The sequence below is a fragment of the Mauremys mutica genome, chromosome 5, assembly GCF_020497125.1.
Source record: "Mauremys mutica isolate MM-2020 ecotype Southern chromosome 5, ASM2049712v1, whole genome shotgun sequence".
NCBI lineage: Eukaryota > Metazoa > Chordata > Testudines > Geoemydidae > Mauremys > Mauremys mutica.
The window spans coordinates 37,730,681-37,750,896 of record NC_059076.1 but is presented as its reverse complement, the minus strand read 5'-3'; the positions used below and the strand labels follow the sequence as shown (position 1 = coordinate 37,750,896).

The window sequence follows — 20,216 nt, the reverse complement described above, 5'->3', positions numbered from 1 at the left end:
TGGAAGAGTTCAACACATTTTCAGGAAAACTGGTTTTCACAGGAATTTGCATTGAAATAGATACAATTTCATGAAAACTTTCAGTTTCATCGAAACAGCATTTTGTGAAATAAAACTGTTTCAATGAAAATTTTCCAACCAGCTCTGCTCCTTAGACCCACTGAAGTGCTCTATCCACTAAGCTATCCTTCCAACCTGTTACTTGTGCAAGGCTGTTAGAGTGAAAAAAATCCATGCCCACACTGGTCAGGCAACCCTGCTGCAAACCTGTCATCAGCCATTGTCCAGCCATGCTAGAAGACAGACAGCAGGCAATGAATGTGGCCTAATTAAACCACAACATTATTCACTTGTAATATCTGGGAGGACCCGACAATAGTATAGTGCAGGTCATTATTGTCTCCTTAATCATTTCCACATATGTCCCAACCTTGGTCCCAGCCATCCTGTTGCTGGGACCTCGCTGCCCTTCCCTCATCAGAGGATTAAGAGGGCTACAAAAGGAGGGGGTCAGCTCACCACTGTACGAGATGCAGGAGCCCTGAACTCTCATTCCTCAGCTCCCTTAGATGATTTCCTCTACATCTTTTTCCAATGCACGTTATCTAATAGCTGTATCCCTTTCATCATGAGTATCCACACAGGACTTTTGGCACAAATTTTACTTCCTATGTGTTGACATTGTAACCTTGCACCCCGTGCCTTACCCTGCTGGGTCTCAAACCTGCTGTGAGGAAGGTGGAAAAATCCCTGGAAAAAGGGGACTAACGTGATACCCACAGTGGATCATGAAGGAACCAGTCCTTTATTAAACGCTATGCGTGAGAGGGTGGGTGCTGTCAACCTGATCCAGGCGGCTTCTCTGGGACTGCATGGGATATGAACACCTCCCCTTTCAGTCAGCAAAAAGGGCAGTTTCCCCTCACACAGGTGGACCAGCCACTTGCAACTCCTCACCACTCTGTACAGGAAAGCATTACCTCTCCTTCCACCGCTGCCACCATTGCAGATGGAGCAACAACCCCTTTTCTTCCAGCCAGCTGAACAAGGACCCACTGCAGAAAGTTGAGGTGAGCACATCATGAGAGAATACGGTCTGGTCTGTAGTAGCAAATATTAAAAAGAGAACATCTCCCACCTCCCCTTCCACCAAATACATTGTGTCTCTCCAGCCCAATTTCTCTTTGTCCCTCTTTTCAGCTCCCACTATACTCTGCACTCCCAGAAGCCACGCTCCATCACACTATGCCCTGCCCACCAGTATCCCTGAATCTATCCTCTGTTCTTAACCAATTCTGTTGCCCCCAGGCTACCAATTCTCTATCCCCTCCCTCCACAGGCTCCCAATCCCATTGCTGTTACCATCCTTTAATTTCCTCTAGGACTCCAGCCGGTCATCACTTGCCCCATTGAGACCACCCACTGATCCTATGCTGCACTCTGCGCTCTCCTCCCTACAGCAAAACTGATCTGTGTCCTCCCCCTCTGCCCCTGTTTTATTTACTGGGGGCGGGGGGGCGGGTCTTTACACCAATGAAGGGCTGATCTCAGAGTCAACTGCCTCCTTCATTTCTATGGCTGGAAAGCCATGAACAATCCTGTTATTGGTGCTCCCCTGCTTCCCCATAGAGCCAAAACAGAGTAAGAACCCTGCTACAGGCTCCCTATCACACTTCTTGCCTAGCAGAACAACCAGGGCAGCTCTTCTCCTGCGGTGAGGCAGCAGTGATGGGGGGGGGGGAGGGAGGGAGGAGAGAGGAGAGAGGATCTGCTCAGCAGCTGCTGCAGTTGAGACAGAGCATAAGAGCTGAACATTTCCTGGTATATGGGAAGGGGAGGACAGTAATTAAGCTGCAGGCCTGGGGGTAAGGTAGGGTTCTATTCCTACCTCTGCCATACCCAGGACCACACAGGAAGACTAAGTCAATTTGTGGCTTGTCCTATGCTAATATGCAGGAAAGAGAAACAAAGAGTCTCCCCCCCCCCTCCAGAGAGCAGCTCCAATCAGAGTCCGTATAAAAATTCCTGAGCGCAAGGACAGCTCCATACTTGTGTTGCTGGTGCAGCTAGCTAGCTAGCTACCTTAAAGGAGGGGGAGCCCTGCCTGAAACCCAGTGTGAACATCCACATGAGGAAAACTGGAACCCATGAGCATTTTTTTATGCTACTCAGGTACTTAAGAACATTGAACACAAAAGGTTAAATTAGAAACCACTAGGGTGAGGGTAGCACCTCTTACCTGTGGAATCTGCAAGTTTTTCTGCTCTTCCAGTCTGTCAATTCATCATAGCAAAGCCAGAAGATTCAGCTAGTTATTTTAAACAGCTTAAAGATGTACCACAATGCCACAGTAAGAAAAGATTCAGGAAATATAGCACTAAATGCTTTACTCAAGAGATCAGCATCATCATGTTCCTATTCAGTGATGAAGCTCCTCCACTCCTGTCTGTTTCTAGCAAGTCCTTCAATGGTTCCCCAGCTGTGCCCCAGGTATAAATGCATTAGAAGACTGAGGTTCTCAGATACTGTGGAATTGCAGGGATTGGGGGGCATAGAAGTACTTAAAATAGATTTAGGCTCTGATTATACAAGTAACTTAAGCATGTACACTTTACATTAGGCATGTGTTTAAGTGCCTTACTGAATATGGGCCTTAATTCAGTGGTTTTCAAACTTCTTCTCTGGTGACCCAGTTGAAGAAAATTATTGATGCCCGCGACCCAACGGAGCTGGGGATGAGGGGTTTGGGGTGTGGGAGGGGCTTGGGGCAGAGGGTTGGGGTGCAGGGGTGAGGGCTGTGGGGTGGGACGGGGATGATGGGGCTCAGGTTTGGGGGGCTCTGGGTTTGGGGGGTTCAGGGCTGGGGTACAGGAAGGGGTCAGGGCTCTGGGCTGGGGGTGCAGACTCTGGGGTGGGGCTGGGGATGAGAAGTTTGGGGTGCAGGAGAGGGTTCCAGGTTTGAGGGGAGGCTCAGAGCTTGGGCAGGGGATTGAGGCATGGCCTTAGCTCAGGCAGCTCTCAGCCAGTGGCGCAGTGGGGGTGCTAAGGCAGGCTTCCTGCCTGTCCTGGCACCATGGATCTTGCTGCGTCCTGGAAGCAGCCAGCAGCAGGTCCGGCTTCTAAGTGGAGGCGTGCAAGGGCTCCACACAGCTCTCGCTGCAGGAACACCCCCCCGCCAATTGGCTGGGAGTGCGGAGCTGGTGCTCGGGGTAGAGGCAGCGCACGGAGCCCCGTGGCCCCCCTGCCTAGGAGCTGGACCTGCTGCTGGCTGCTTCCGGGGCGCAGCATGGTGTCAGAACAGGTAAGGACTAGCCTGTCTTAGCTGGGCAGCACCGTCGATGGGACTTTTAACAGCCTGGTCAGTGGTGCTGACCAGAGCCTTACACTCCACAACCCAGTACTGGGTCATGACCTGCAGTTTGAAAACCACTGCCTTAAGTCATAGTGGCTGAAAACGTCCTTTTGATCAGTGATTCTGTTACCATCTGGGCACTGTCTCCACTCTACTCCATACTGGGTTTGTAAGACAAAAATTTAGCAAGGCACTCTCAATTAAAAATGTAAGGAGTTTGGGCATTCTGGTGCATACACAGTATTTTACAGTCATACAAGAAACTATGGCTGAAGCCTCTGGCACCATGTGTATTATTTTATTAAAATATAGTAGGAGCTCTTTCTGGGCAAAGTGTTACATTTTAGATTGAACTGGAGTGTAATTAAAACCCGGCACTATAACTACTGCAACATGATGAACAGAAAATACTAATTTGGCCAAGGTGGTTGGTGTTCTGGCAACAGGCAACTGTAGCGTGTTATTTTAGCATTTCTAAACATGAATGCTGCTGCAGACAATGTGGGGGTGTTTTTTCTTGTACGTAAAACAATTTTAGGGATGGAAAAATAGTTGAAAATCACCTGACAATTTCAAACAGATTTAAGGTGCTGCTGTCATGATTTTTTTTTTTAAATAGTGCTGATGTCACTGTTCCCATCTATAGCTGCTGAAAATCTCTGCTTTTCATGGAACAATGATTCCTCAGACTAGTTTGTTAAAGGCTGCTTTTTTCCCCGGATTATTTTCCAGAGTTGATCAATAACCAAATATGTAACATAAGATAGGCAATAGGTAAAAAAAGTGACATTTAAATAAAGACTGTAGTGAGCCGTAAGCTTAATGCATCCTTAACCAAATGGCATTTACTTTTAAATGAATTACAGGTCCGGACTGAAAACAATATTCATTAGAAGGATTATTTTAAACTTTTAAAAACACTAAAATATGCTCTTCAGATCATTTCAATTTGCAATATTGCTTGTTTCCCCTGAATACTGTAGGAACATACAACGGGCTCTTTTGTAAAATACACACACATAAAACAAAAGCCCTCCAGATTCACAGAGCGCCGCAAAGATCCTCTCTCCATTCCAACTCTTCACAAAAGGCTCCTTTGATTTAAAAGACTTCTCAGAAAGTTTAAGTGCCCTTGTTAACTCAGCACTCTGCAGCAAAGTGCATTGCTCACTAGTGTGACGTTCTGGAGTCAGGCGGGGGTGTTCGTTCAAGTCTATGATAAACACCAGAGGGTGCTGCAGTGCTGCATTCTGAACTTGTGGGGCGTGTTTGAGTGGGGCAGGGTAAAGGTACAAAATTGTGTATGAAGAACAGAATAGTGAAAAACCTTAGGAACGTCACATAAAACCATATTTATTTAGATTCCTTGGGGAGATGAAGGGCTGCTTTGCTATGGCCAAGGGTACTAGAATTAGCTGAATTTTTTCAAATGACAAATTCTGTCATAAAAATAAAAAAATGTTCTGTTCAATTGCTGTCACAGCCTCATCTCCTCATTTTATATTTTTTGTGGCTTTGTCAACACTCTCCTCTTCTCCCTCACTCCCATGCTGCAGGTAACAGCACGGAGAGGAAAGAAGCCTCCCCGGGGTCAGGCACAGGTGTATCAGTAGAGACACAGGTGTATCGATAGGGGACAGGAAGCGGTCTGCACTAAGAACAGGGATCGCACAGGCAACTTCTCCATTAGATCAAAGGAGAACCAGGAACTAACTGGGACTCTTGAGTCACTGTCTGGTCCCTGGTCTGCTCCCAGAGCAGCAGGGTTGTGCTGGTTCTTATTTGGGGCTTGTGACGAACCCACGAGACATTAATTTGAAATGTATCGCCCCGTCCTGAGAGCCAGAGGATACAAACACAGATGTGAAAAATTAAGGCTAGAGAGATATTCCGGGCTCTAAAACTATCACAGATCCTACTTGCTTCACTTCCTGGTTACCATGTTGCACCAGAACCCCTTGGTATATATATTTTCAGTTACCTGAGAAAAGTAGCCTCACCCTCGACATATGATATATATTGTATGTGAATTTTGCTGTTGACATCTTTTCATCAAGCCAAGAGCTAGGAATGTACAAATGACAGCGTGAGCTACACATTCTGTGGTCAGTTTTATCTGCTATATCTCTTAATCTTTAGTTATACTTAAGGCTAAGATTTGGTCACAGGTATTTTTAATAAAAGTCATGGACAGGTCATGGGCAATAAACAAAAATTCACGGCTGCCACCTGTCCATGACTTTTACTATACCCCTAAATCTTGGGGCAGGGGGAGCATGTCACTGCTGGGGAGGCGCCCGCAGGGGGCCGCTGCAGGCCCAAGAGGCTGGGAAAGGTACCGCTCCAGCAGTGGCCAGTCTGGTTGTCCCTGGGGTCACCTGAGCAGCTGACCCTGGAGCCAGCTGCTTGGGCAGCCCTGGGGTCAGCCACACTGGCCACCACAGAAGTCATGGAGGTCACAGAAAGTCATCGAATCCGTGACTTCCGCAACCTCTGTGACAAACACGGAGCCCTAGTTATACTCCTTTGAAGTTTTCCAGTTTCTATTCTGCTACCACTACAGGAAGCATTTCCTACAGAGGACATGAGATTTCCTCAGTAAATGTCCATCAGTGAAGTCAAGCTGAGTGATTTTTCGAGTTCCTCGATGCTGACGGGCTCCCACGGATAAAACACCACAACTTTTCTCTTTTCAGTCATGAGAAAGCCGTTGTCATTAAATCTCCCTTGTATATTCCCTACATCCAGCCAAACAAAAGGAGTGACTGCTGTGGTCTGCAGAACAAAAGCATACAGGTCACCTTGCTGAGAAATAGTGGCCTGAAAGAGGAAGAAAAATAAAATTAGTATTATTACAGAAGTTTGTTTAGTAAAAACAAATGCACCAATCACTGTAAAAGTTGTAGGCCAGTATAATGGAAGGTATTTTGAAAATACATTTGTTAAAATTATTTTTCTCCTCTACACCTCCTTTACGGAATGTTCTATATAATTTAATAGGGATAAAGCCGATAAGATTCTATACAAAGCATCCCAGAAACCTACAGAACTTAACAGAGATGTATGGCCTTGCTACAGAATACTATAGACTAGTTTAAAAATTCTATGGAATGTTATCACTATTTACTTTCCATAAAGACAGTTCCTCTAAAAATAATGGGATAAATTCTAGACTGACTTACACCCAGTGCAATCCCATCATAGTCACAAGGTGCTAGACAGATTTGTCCCAGTGGCAACACATTTCTCTCATAACCCATACATTCAAATATTAAGGTTGTTGTCTCTTCTTGCTATATCAGTAATAAAAATCCGGGGAAGTAAAAGATGAGTAAATCAGGACAATGTAGGAGGTCACCTACTGCTAGTGTAAGAAAGGAGGGTCTTTAAACTATATTTAGAGCTGATACCTAAGGCATGCTGAGAGATCTCAGAAATATGTTTAACGTTTTACTGTAAAGTTTTCAGTAATAGCACTCTGCACAGTCTAAAAACACAACTAGAATACGTTTTCACTCAACATTTTTCTTTTACAGACATTTGTCTTCTGAACATTAATGGTATATTAAAAATCAGCAAATTACATATTAAGTATGTACTATATAAATGTTATGACCAAAAAACTGCTTTTTTTTTTTTTAAGTTTGTAAGAGAAACCACATGTTGTGGAATTTTTTGTTTTCAAAGTTAGATTTGCAGTATATTTTAAATAAGCTTTTGCAGTGAAACCTGTGCCAGAACAAAGATACAAAAAGTAGCATTTGTGTTAACAAAGATATTTAAAAACGAGATTATGATCAGAAAAAAAGCCACCCTTTTACTCAACAGATCTTCTATGTACATATACTCTGAATCAGATTGGCTCACTTTACTGACAAAATTAATGTTGTTATGTTTCTCTCCTGCTAGCACTGCAGAGCCAACACAGCTATGGGAGAATGAGCGGAATTTGCATAATCAAGAGAATCACACACTAAATTCTAACTGCAGAGCTTTTCTTATTGGCGATGCCCGCTAGAAAGAATCTCTCTTTTCAGATTCCAGATTGAGTCTGTAGTCCTGTGTGGAAAAAACCTCAAGAAAATAGGCCAATTCTTCTCCTATGTACGTTGGTGTAATGGAGTTACGCTGGCGTAAGAGTGATGTAACAGGAGAATCAGACCCACTTCATTTATTTATTAACGGAACAAATCTGATCTGGAATCACAGAGACAACACAGTGTAAACCCATCCTGCCATTTTTAGAGTGCCTTGTCAGTGGCTACTGCGGAAGGGTTTTCAAGTAAGGAGGCCTGGAGAGCAGCAGCACCAGCAGTCAGGGAACAGGGTAGGAGGGGAGTCTGAGAATCTAAGGCAGCAGGCAGTTCTGGGGGCAAGAGCCAACAAAGTAAATAATTGTACTGATCACTTATGCTGCTTTTCATGCAGACATGAGGACTGAAATGTTGTACAGATATTGGGCAGTAACTGTAAAGCCATTATGCAAATCAGAACTCCTCAGCTGGAGTGCAGAATTTTGCATAATGCGGAAATAACCATACAAAGTTGCATGTCAGTCATGCCCCAGCATCCCTGGGAGAGCAGAGGCAATTCCATCGTAACACCATTACCAATAACTGGTATTTTGTGTGGCATTTACCGTAGTACCAGCAGTTAACACTGGAAACGGATACTAATCACAAGCTGGAATGTCTGTCACAATGCCACAAAAAAGAGATGAAGGAGGAGACACTGCATCAAGCAAGCGGGTTGTACTCTGATCGACTGAAATGCAGCCTTCATGTAAAAGGCGGGGGGTGGGGGACAGTGATCTTTAGGCATTTTTTCAGAAACAATCAGTGAAGAAGAAAAAGAAAAACTCACGTTGAACTCCTTTGCAGAGCTTCAGAAAAGCTACTGCCAAATGACTGAACAGCAAAAGACATCACATTATCGACACCACTCCCAGCCCCCACAACTCCACAGCAGACAAGCTTGGCAGGACTAAAGAAAGTAACTCGGGATGGCTGGTGCTTACACTGAGCTGTGCTTTCTCCAATCCCACCGCATCCTTCAGCGAAGATAGGAAGTGATAGTTGCCAGGACTATGGAGCTCGCCTTTTCCCATAAGGTAAAAGGTGACAACACAGCTTTGCCTGGTACAGTTCCCACATCTTTTCAACAGGTCATTTATGGGCTCCTTGTAAATTGGGGCAGCACTCCCTGCCTTAAGGGTCACACCCTCTTTAGCAAGGGTGCACACTGGCTCCATAGAACTCCACCGGTGCAAAGTGACCTGTGAGAGACATTAACAGAGAACAGAGAAAACAAAACCTCTACAAAAATATCCTACATCCCAGATTTTCCAGCTACTCATCAAATGAGACATTTTCCTGGAAGTACATGGCACATAGCTTCAAGGTGATTTCTACACCAGGCAAAAAGAGACAACACAAAGATTAAACTAATAACGAACATAAATATTACCCATTTTATTATTTAAACTAGGCAACAATTCTGTCTCAAATAGCCTGAACATGTTGATCTTTATGACATGCTGCAAAGCTCTTCTCCAGCTGATGCCAGGGGTGGCTGGATTGGGGTGTTTAGGGACTGGAATTGTTGGGGTAAGGGTTTATTTCCTCCCCTCCCTTTTCTGGTTCAGGAAATTGCTGGTTGTGCTTATTTAAAGTTGACCTGTATTACCTGAGACATGCTGAGGTGCCAAGAGCTTTCGTACAGAGAATTTTAATATATTTGATCAACAAAAATGACACGCAATGATTTTAAGGGGAATCCCTGAAATTGTGTTAACGCAATGAAATACAAATGAGATCCTCTGGGAAAGTGTATCAATAGGAATGGCCTCCTATACAAAAACTGTGATCCAGCTGGTTGACTTTTAGCAGCCACCCCTGGCATCAGCTGGAGAAGAGCTTTGCAGCATGTCATAAAGATCAACATAGCTGCAAAAGAGCAGATGTGAAAGAATCATAACACCATACAATGCATGAAGGGGCACTCGACCATAAGAGGTGCCCAGGGCCGCCCGGGGAGGGAGGGGCCCCCCATGAGGATATAGTATTCTATAGTATTGCCATTTTTTTTTATGGAAGGGGCCCCCGAAATTGCTTTGCCCCAGGCCCCCTGAATCCTCTGGGCAGCCCTGGAGGTGCCAGCAGCCGGAAATAGATCCTAAAGCTCCTCCTAATTGCTCTTTTTCATGAGTTTAAAATTTTCTTGAACTGCTAATCAAAAATCTACATTAGAAGTGAATACTAGACACATGCCTCTCTAACTTCACCAGAACTTTGGAATTACAGACACAGGCTTAAACTCAGCCCAGAGATAAGCAACTCTACTAGGTGTAGCTCTGTACTGAAAAGCGGCTTTGCAAAAATGGCACTGTGTTTTTCATGTTGATTATTTTCTTTTGCAGCTTACAAGAGTTTTTTTGTTGTCATTTGTTTATTTTTAAACCGCCACTCTTGTAAACTGAAAGAGTTGGCAAGGTCTTGTGGACAGGGCAGTGGACTGAGAATCAGGAGACTCAAATTCTATTCCCAGCTCTGCCACTGACCTGCTGTTTGACCTGGGACAAGTCACTTCTCCATTCTGTGCCTGCTTACTTTCCCACCCTTTGTCTGTCTTGTCTATTTAGGCTGTAGATGTTTCAACTCAGGAACTGTCTTTTGCAATGTATTTTTGTACAGTACTCAATCCAATGGGGCCCTGATTTCATTTGGGGCCTGTAGGTGCTACTGTCATACAAATAATAAATAATAATAAACAAACCAACCATGGAATCTGAAGGTCAAAGAGGGTTCTTTCTGGCCCATGCATAATATTGCCCTTATATACATGTGCATAATCCGACAACTATCTGTGGGATCATTCAGATGTAGCTTGGGGCATAACTTTAAGATAATAGGGTTGCACAGGAGGCCTGCAATTGAAACTTGGTTACCAGTTCTGTTGATGCTTCACAAGCCACAAAATAATCCAGTGTATTTTCTCAGAGCTGTAGTGGTTCAGGAAGGCTAACAGTAATAATAAATAATCATACAAAATAAAATAAACAAACAATGACCTTTTTCACTAGGGTCTGCAGATCTAACTCTGAATGCATCCAGGGCCTGAATCTGTTGAGTTACAAGATGAAATTTTTAAATTTGTTTTGTATTTAAACTTAATCGCCTTTTACATCTGGACCATGTTTTTAGTGGAGCTATTATTATTTCTTTACCATTTAAAACGTAAGACTCAAGGTTCCTTCCAGCCCTATGTTTCTATAATTCTATGATCCTATGTACACTGCGGTAGCACCTACAGGTTAGAGCCCAACTGTGGTAAGCACTGTACAGAGATCTAGTTAGTGGTAATCTCCGCCCCCAAAGAACTCTCAGTCTAAAAAACAAGACAAAAGAGAAGGATTAATTGCACCCATTTACACCAGGACTCAGTTTGGCCCACAATGACATTCCGAATAGGCTCTCATAGAAGCTGGAGCACTGGTGCAGGGGAGGGCTGATAGGGCTGGACATGGACTTACTGGATCGCTGTTCCATAACCAACTGCTTATTTATATTTTTGTATTCTTTTCCCTAGCAGGAGGTGATCTTTTGACAGACAAAAGGCGGCACTTACTTGGAGCGTCAGCTCACAGTCTGAATGAAGATCCAACACACCGTAGATGTACAGCACGCCGTCATCTTCATATCCCACAGGCAACAGTGGGGCAAAGAAATGCTGGGCAAAGTAATGGAGCATTTTCCACTTGCCCCCATACTCTGAGTATTAAAGAAAGCATGATTCAGACACAGTCTGAGATTGGCTGTGAACATGGCAGGGCATGATCCCGCCTCAGAGCATAGGTGATAACATTGCACTTCCTCTCCTCGTTTCTGGTGGGCTTGGCCCACACCAGGGTCTGGGGGAGAGGAAAGTAGGAGCTACGGTCCTGGCTTCTCCACACCTTTTCTTGCTCCCTTTGGGGGAGGATCTGCAATCTTAGGGGCGCAGAGAGGAAGCAGCTCCTGCAGTCTCTCAAGCACAGTAACTGCAACTGTCCCTGGATCTTGTGTAGGGCAAACACAGAAAGACGGGAGGCACTTTATGCCCACTCTCTCCCCTTTCTATATACTCACACAAGGACCCAGGACAATCTGGCTTATCGTATGGTGACCAAGAATTCAATTGTTTTACATAGGTCGATAGTAGTAATAACTGGAACTGACGTGCTGCTCAAACCCTCCCCACCAAATTTACCAGAATAGCAAAGTAACCCAGAAAAAAAATCAATCAATAATAAACTGGGCCATCTTGTGGTGTTCTAGGTTTACAAATCTCTCTGATTCATTTTGAAGTTCACAATACCAGTCTGAGTTCTACAAACCTTTGGTTCCTGTAATTAACATTCCTCTCAGGGTAATTCAATTTAAAAAAAAAAAAGGCATGCATGCTGTATATAGGGATAAAAAAATCACCACTACAAAGGACTGGCACAAGTGTGTACCATGTATATAGCATGTACAGCTAGAAAAAAATCTGCAGTCAGTTATGCTGTTGCAAATCCAGAGCAACCCAATGGCTTTAGTAGGTTTACTACAGATTTACACCACTGTTAATGAGAGATTAATCTGGCCTATGCTACAGTATCTTCTCACTTAACGTTGTAGTTATGTTCCTGAAAAATGCAACTTTAAGTGAAATGATGTTAAGTGAATCCAATTTTCCCATAAGATTTAATGGGAATGTGGGGGGTTAGGTTCCAAGGAAATTTTTGGGGGGCAGACAAAAGGCATTATATACTGTACAGTACTGTACTGTGGTGGGGAGGTGCCCCTGGCTTACCCCTGGGGCTCAGGGCTGGAGGTGCAGGGTCTGGGAGGGAGTTAGGGTGTGGGAGGGCGCTCAGGATGGGGGTGCGGGAGGAGGCTCGGGGCTGGGGCAGGCAGGAGGTGCAGAGCACTTACCTGGGGCAGCTCCTATTTCGTGCAAGGGGTATGCAGGTGGCTCTGCGCAGCGCGGCACCTTCCCCATGGCCACGATTCTGGGAGCTCCCCCCCGCCCCCCGGCAGGTAAGGCCACCCAGAACGCAGGGGTTTTAGAGGCTGCAGGACCCTGGGCTAAGGGGGCCCCAGAGCCCTGGCCTGCAGCTGTAAAGCCCCTTTCGGAATGCAGCCCTGCGGCCGGAGGACTCAGGAGGAGCAGGGGCAGCCGCGTAGCCAGCGGCCAGAGAGAAGTGGCGCTTTCCCCTTCAAAGCCAGCTGGAGAGAAGGGGCACTTTGAAGGGGAAAGCACCGCTTCTCTCTGGCCGCTGGCTGCGCAGCTGCCTCTGCTCCTCCTGAGTCCTCTGGCCCGTGCGCGCAGGGCTGCATTCCGAAAAGGGCTTTAGAGCTGCAGGCCAGGGTCCCAGGGCCCTGCAGCCCTTAAAGCCCCTGCGTTCCGGGTGGCCCTGCTTGCCAGGGCCGGGGGGGCCGCTTCCCTGCTCGCTCTCTCCCTCCCAGAAAGTCCTAAGCACCGCCAAACAGGGGGAAGCGCTGGGAGGAAGGGAGGGGGAGGAGGCAGAGAAGAGGAACTTGTGCAATGCTCCCTTGTAAAATCAGCCAAACAACGTTATAAGGGAGCGCTGCACAACTTTAAACGAGTATGTTCCCTAATGGAGCAGCGATGTAACTTCGAAACAACGTTAAGCGAGAGGACGTTAAGTGAGGAGTTACTGTATTTCATTTTTCATCAGAATCTCCCTCTTCCCATTCTCTTGGTCAGTTTTTGCAACTCCTCCTAAACGAAACATAAACCTGTAAGCCTGAGTCAGACTTTCAAACTCATGAATCCAAGCAGACTCAAAATTAGGTCCATCTGTAGAAGTTACCTCTATTGTTTGGGGTTTTTTAAATAAAATACTTGCACATACTGTATGTGCATGTTCCAGTTTACTATGCCAGTTTAGGGGGAGCTGTACTTTATTACATATTATGCTATCAAAAATTCAGCCATTCACAGATTAGAGAAACCATCAAATGTCGTCTCCTCACAAATACCACCAAAACCCTAGTATAAAGCTCAGCATGGTGGGTGAGCCAGCCACAGTGGAGTTTTTCAGATGTGATACTTCCAGAAAAGTAGTCTTGTAAGAACGCTCATTATGTAGCATTCTGAAAATGTGGATCTTTGTGTCGATGTCCATCTTCTCCCTACTCCTTTCCCATCTAGGTCAATATTTTAATGTTAACATTTTAACTCCGTCCTTGCTCAGCCATATATCCTAGCCATTGGCATATCACTAAAAAGAGGCACCAACTTGTCTGCATAACCTTATGATGAAAGAAAATTATATTCTGTCCAATTTTGGTTTGTGGCTTTTCATCTTACATAATATGAACATAGCTCATGATGTTGGAAGATATTTGCAATAACCAAAAACTTCTGCTTTGCTTTGGTGCTTGTTTAGAAGTACAACTTTGTACATTTCAGTATCCTGGGCACTATCCCTTGGACAGCCTTGGTTTCTAAGTTATGACACCACAGGGAAGAACTCCAGTTTTACCATAGTGCTGTTGAGTTGCATGAAGGGGTGACATCTGAAAAGAGTTTCTGGAGGGTTGCTGAGCCTAGTTGCTATTCAGTACCAGACATTTCATAGAGCTTCTTCAAACATACAAGTCCGGTAACTTTATTATAAGTTGTTTAGCTCAGACAGTGTGTTGGTGCTGTATAGTACACAAAGATAATCCCGGCTTCAAACAGTTTACAGTCTAAAATGGCAGACACACAGCAGGTCTTGGCAAAATTCAGAGATGGGGATAACTCTGTGGTTGGTTTGATTTAAATCACACATGCTTCTTGTGGGCCTTCAGAAAATCTGAATGAACAAGAGAAAGTGGAGTCTTGGACTGGGAGTAGCTTGCCCAAAACAAAGCAAAATGTGTGGCAGCTTCTTGTCTCTAAAATGGAAGTCTAGATTTACAGACAGCAAAGAATTGGCATTGTCTGGAAAAAGGGCATCCCTGCCTAGCCTCAGGCTTTTGAGTGGAAGAAGGCAGTGGAGTTCTCAAAACTGCCATGAGAATCTCAGGGATTTTGGCAGTCTCTGCAACAGGTGCCTTTAGTCATAGGTTTTGAGCAGAGTCTGCTGCAGGCTCAGACTAATTTCTGTGGCAAGGCCCATGATTTCCGTGGCACGCTAATTTAACAGATTGGAAATTCTGTAGCAGCTTCATTTACATTCTGAAAATGTCGTCTTTTCTTGGATTAAAATATGAAAATTAAGCATATCGAAGAGCATCCCCCGATATTAAATTTCATTTATTTTATGCTAAACACACGTTTTCACTTTTCAACATGCCACAGATTTGTGAATTGATAACACAACTGCATCACAGAAATCATCTGGGGGAAAGCTGATGGTTTTGACATCTGGGTGGTGTGTATACAGTGCTGTGGGAAGTGCAAGATGGCTCACAACTGGGGGATAAAACTCATTAACTGGATGTTTCTGCAAAACTGATCAGAAATGAACTTGCTAACAATGCTAACATATAAACTCATCATTGGCTTTCACATCTCATTGACATTAATGGGAGAAGTTCACACCTCCCCAGCTACTGTTTCAGGCTCTCTGCAGACCCAAGCAGATACCAATACATCAGTTACACCTTCTCCGTGATTTAAAGTCATGTTTTTCCCTGTAACCAAAGGCCAAATAAATGTTTTTTAAATAATACAAGACAGCCGCTTACATTTTGGAGCACAGTTCCGGAGCAAAGGATGGATTGTACAGTTAATTCTGCAGCCGAAAATCACAGAATATTTGGAGCCATTACTATGGCTGCTGCAACTGTGAAAGTGACTTTTGGTAGAATTGAGAGATGAGCCCTCTTCATGTTGGCTGCAAAGCAGACAGCTCAAGTGTTTAAGCCTGACTGTCTAGATCTACTTAACCAGGAGACAGATTTCTTGATGTAAAAATGGCAGTGAGAAATCTTGGGAGGGAGCAGCCAGTGTGAAAATTTCTGGCTTTAACTATTCTTGTTGTAGGCACGGATGACATGGAGCAAAAGCTATTTAAAACAAACCTGGGACTAGCTTTCTGAATTTAAATGAACTGTTGATTAAATCTGAGTTCCCAAATCTCTTCCAAATTATGACATACACAACAGGGACTGTACTTTATATCAAAACATCAACGTTCAGAACAAGAGGTGATGACTCACTCTGGAATAAGACATCGCTGCCCAGATCTTTCACTGTTCCCTGAAGCCTTTTTATCTAACAGCTAGAATAAGAGCAAATAGCTTTCTTCACTGTAACGGATTCTAAATTAATTGCTCAACGCCATTAAACACAACCTGAGAAACATGCTGCTAAGTTCTTTCCTCACATCCAATCTCACAAATTTAAATCTATTTTTTTTAAAGCTTGTGGTTTCAGCTCACTAGACACTAAGTATTGGACCCACACTTCTAACCAATAAAACTCAGCAATCTGTGAAACTCCTGATAGCTGAATCAGATACCTCAAGGTGACATCTGTGCAGGAAGGTGGTGAAATTCCAGCTACAGCTTTGCATTCTTCACTGAAAACACACCACACAGATGCTAAAGCAATCAATGCGGCACAAGTGGCTCCAAAACCATAATCAAACATTCACAATCCAGTCACTGAAGAAATACATTGACTTCTGAAGGGAGGAAGAGACTCACATGCAGAAAAGAGGGCTTCACTGTGTTTTCTTACTTTCCAGGTAAATGTTTTTAATATATAAACAAATATTTAATTCTCAATTCTCTCCCCATTTCAAGAAAGAACACACTTCCACTTCATATGGGAAATTATGTAAACCCCTCCAGGGCACTCCATTTATGAAAGAACAAATCTAAATAAAGGAAGTATTCATCAATGATGCCACTGTGCAACCTAAAGAGATGCAGAAATGTGCTTTTGAAGTGCAAAGAAAACTAATTTATTTGAGGTTTTGCATAATTCCAACATTTGCATTTCAAAACTCCCTCTACCGCATCGCCTAATTAAATGAAAATTAAATTTTTCCTCAATCCACTGACAGAATAAAATGAAACAAAGGGACAGCTGTATCTCTGCTGAGCTTCCTTTCTGAAAATTGACATTAACAAGACTATGACTAATTAAACTATTTCTGACATTTGCTGTGATGACGTTAGTTGTTCTGTACTTAAAAAAAAAAATCATGCTTATGTTCATCACATCAGATCATCTGTCAATGCATCTAGCTGTACATTGAGATATTTTACTAAGTTTTTTTCCTCCTCCTTTTTAAGGTACTTATTTTGTAAGCATTTATTAATTATAGTGAAATCCAGATAAACAAACATTAGAACATTATGTTTCTACAGCATAAGTTCCTGAAGTCCAGGAACCTCAGTGTTAAGGCTGGACATGAGGCCAAGATAAGGTAGCATGTTGTTTAAAGACAGTTTCACTACAGTTTGTTTCCTCTGGTTTTTCAGGTGGAAGTCTTCCACACAGGAAAAGGGAAGAGAAAAACTTTAGGAAGTAAGAAGATGTCACTGTAAAACCACAAAAATTGGCAGGTGGACCCAGGGGCAGGTGTAGAAAAAAACTATGTTTACCTCCTTTTCATAAACTGACCATATTCCAACGTTTAACTATGAACTTCTTCTCTGCAGCATGTATCAGTAAACTAAACAATAACAATAATAATAATAAAGAAATAATTGAGGTTGAAATCATAGATAGGGCACTGGACTGGGATTCAGCAGACCTGGGTTCAATTCCCAGCTCTACCACTAGCCTGCTGGATGACCTTGGGCAAGTCACTTTATCTCTAGTTTTCCCATCTGTAAAATGGGGATAATGATACTGCCCTCTTTTGTAAAATGCTTTGAAATGTAAAGATGATAAGCATCATATAACAACTAGGTACATGTATTATATATTTCCACAGAAGAGTGCTTCCACCTTAAAAAACCTCTAAATCTCAAAATATGCTCACCTAGATATGAGCAGTTATGGAATGCAGCCACTTCACTCAGACCATGCAGTTCTCCTTCACTTACTATTTATTACCCAAGCAAGTTACACATCTGGCTTATCCTGTAAACCAGTTTGCTGAGATGTATTAGTACAGGGGTTGGCAACCTTTCAGAAGTGGTGTGCCGAGTCTTCATTTATTCACTCTAATTTAAGGTTTTGCGTGCCAGTAATAGATTTTAATGTTTTTCTATAAGTCTATAATATATAACTAAACTATTCTTGTATGTAAAGTAAATAAGGTTTTTAAAATGTTTAAGAAGCTTCATTTCAAATTAAATTAAAATGCAGAGCCCCCCCGGACTGGTGGCCAGGACCCGGGCAGTGTGAGTGCCACTGAAAATCAGCTCATGTGCCACCTTTGGCACACATGCCATAGGTTGCCTCCCCCTGTACTAGTAGATGGTTAGAAATCTGTTTGGTTCTTGTAAAGTTATCCAGGCAATAATGGTGAGCCTTATTTCTTGAACTGGTATTTCTGATGAAAAAGGTTATAGATAATAAAAATAAATTTTAAAAGCACAATTAGCAGTTTCACTGATGGCAACTGGAAGACTTACCTAGAGAAGCCCATGAAGGAGCCTGCCAGATATCATTGAGCTGCCAGTAGAGTGATCCCATTGTATGTCCCTCTCCATTGATTATCTCACTTCGACTACGCCGATAGAACTCTGTTTCTGCCTTTATACACTGGGCTTGCATAACCTTGTTCAGCAAATATATTAAAAAGAGTATTATTTTTAATTTGGTTAACTACTCTCAAAACCTCGTGTGTGTGTTTGCATGTGTCAGCGAGAGAAAGACAGACAGACAAGGCTTTCCATGCTCTCTCTGAGCTAGATTGTACCTGAAAGGCACAACTCTGACCCAGACACAGTACAGGAGTAGTGCTGTTCCAAGGGGATCTCAGCAAGGCGTTGTGTGTCAAGGAGGTACAATCTTTCCCTAGCCTGCTGCAATCAGTGAGTCCAACCTGCTCGGTGGGTCAGTGTCAAGGCCCAACTTCTTCCTGCCTCTCCCATTTTCTCTGGAGTGATTTGTGCTGCATGAAAGAAGTATCCCCTGAGATGATCACTAGTCCTGGTGTGGGAGAAGGGAAACAAAGAGGGGAAACTGCAGAGGCTTTTCGTGCCCAGTTTTCTCCTCTGCAAAGGGTCAGGGACACACAAAATTTATTAAATTATATTGTAAATTCTTCAGGGCAAGGACTCTCTCATTATTACATGTCCCTTCAGTGCCTAACATACTGACCCAGACTAGGCTCTCTAGCTGCTAATAACAACGATGGCTGTACTAGATAGAAGTATCTGCCACCAGATTGTGACACATGGTTACCTGAGTGAGGTAAATTGTATCTTTGAACAGTTTTAGGGGATCTGTGTTCTGGGGCAGCTTGAAGTGAAGTCCAGCCTGATGAAGCATTTGGTTGTTACCAGCTGCATGGTGCTGTCGATGGAGGGAGAAATTGCTTTTGTAAGACCAGTCCTCTGTAGAGGAGACCTTTTGAAAACACAGAAAAGGTTGAAAACAGATCATAAAGAAACGGCAAAACATGCATTCTCCTGATCTTTGGGACCAGGTACTTAGTGATTGCTGAATGGCAAGAAGGTAAATAATATCCATTTCAGCCTCTTGCCATCACCTAGAGTATTTAAAATAATACTTTACATTTCTATAGTGCCTTTCATCTGAGGACCTTTAAGTCCTGAAGCCCACAACACCCGGTGGAGTAGGTATTATATTTTTTTACAGATGGACAGACCAAGGAACAGAGGGCCAAATTCAGAGGGCTCAGCACACAAGCACGAGTAGCTCTGTTGGTTTTGTGGAACTTCACTTATTTGTCCTACAGTTGAATTTGGCCCACAAAGCTTTCACGGAGTCAGTGGCCAAGGAGAGGGGAAAGGAAGGGAGGAGGGAAACAGCTGCAGGGGAGTGTGTGTGTGTGTGTGTGTGTGTGTGTGTGTGTGTGTGTGTGTGTGTGTGTGTGTGTGTGTGTGTGTGTGTGTGTGTGTGTGTGTGTGTGTGTGTGTGTGTGTGTGTGTGTGTGTGTGTGTGTGTGTGTGTGTGTGTGTGTGTGTGTGTGTGTGTGTGTGTGTGTCATTGTTAGTGGACGAGCCTGAGAGCTTAAATTCATAACTTTGTTAAAAATCATAGACTGACTAGGGACAACAGATTTAGGACTTATTACAACAATCTATAACCCACTAACAACTCCCTGCCCTGCAACTGCCTCTCCCCATTCCTCTCCCTCCTATGGCTGGAGGGATGTTAACAGGCCACTTCACAATGAATGGTCCCTTGAAATGTGTGTTAACTACTTATGCTAAACAACCTGCTCCACCTTGTATTTAGCTGTGACATTCCCAGACCTGAAGAGGAGCTCTGTGTAAGCTTGAAAGCTTGTCTCTCTCACCAACAGAAGCTGGTCCAATAAAATATATTACCTCACCCACCTTGTCTCTCTAATATCCTGGGACTGACACAGCTACAACAACAGTGCACACATTATAAAAGACAGGCTCACCAATCGCCCACTAGCCAGCTTGCTTTTACTACAGCAAGCAACAATGCGCAACATATTTTTGATTCAATGGAGGTCAAAGCTGTGTGTAACAGTTGGTTAATCAAGAGTTAAGTTTGTGATGTGAGGAGATAGGATTCAACAATCTGTGTCTTAATACATCAATCAATACAAGCGCCTGTATTTAGAAACTTCAAGAATGTGTCACCAATTGTTTAAAACTGGAAAAGAAATTTTAAAAACATTGATAGATTATAATACATTATAGAAATGCTGTGGACTCTGACACAGCAAGAATGGCCTATGGTAATAAATTAGGACTGTAGG

At 43.6% G+C, this 20,216-nt stretch overlaps 1 protein-coding gene across 3 annotated transcripts in view; it reads right to left on the bottom strand.

Annotated features, from left to right (window-relative positions):
• Positions 1-4,170: 4,170 nt before the first annotated feature.
• The window catches only part of MANBA (mannosidase beta), a 56,729-nt gene continuing 40,683 nt past the window's right edge, over positions 4,171-20,216 (bottom strand). For 2 of the 3 annotated variants that reach the window (XM_045018713.1, XM_045018714.1), the window contains 5 exons: positions 18,701-18,865; positions 17,926-18,070; positions 10,979-11,121; positions 8,370-8,627; positions 4,171-6,172 (listed from right to left, as the gene is read on the bottom strand). In XM_045018713.1, the coding sequence (XP_044874648.1) occupies positions 5,948-6,172; positions 8,370-8,627; positions 10,979-11,121; positions 17,926-18,070; positions 18,701-18,865 (936 nt within the window). In that variant the 3' untranslated portion in view covers positions 4,171-5,947. The remainder of the gene's footprint in view (positions 6,173-8,369; positions 8,628-10,978; positions 11,122-17,925; positions 18,071-18,700; positions 18,866-20,216) is intronic. The other variant, XR_006579751.1, reaches the window with a different exon arrangement.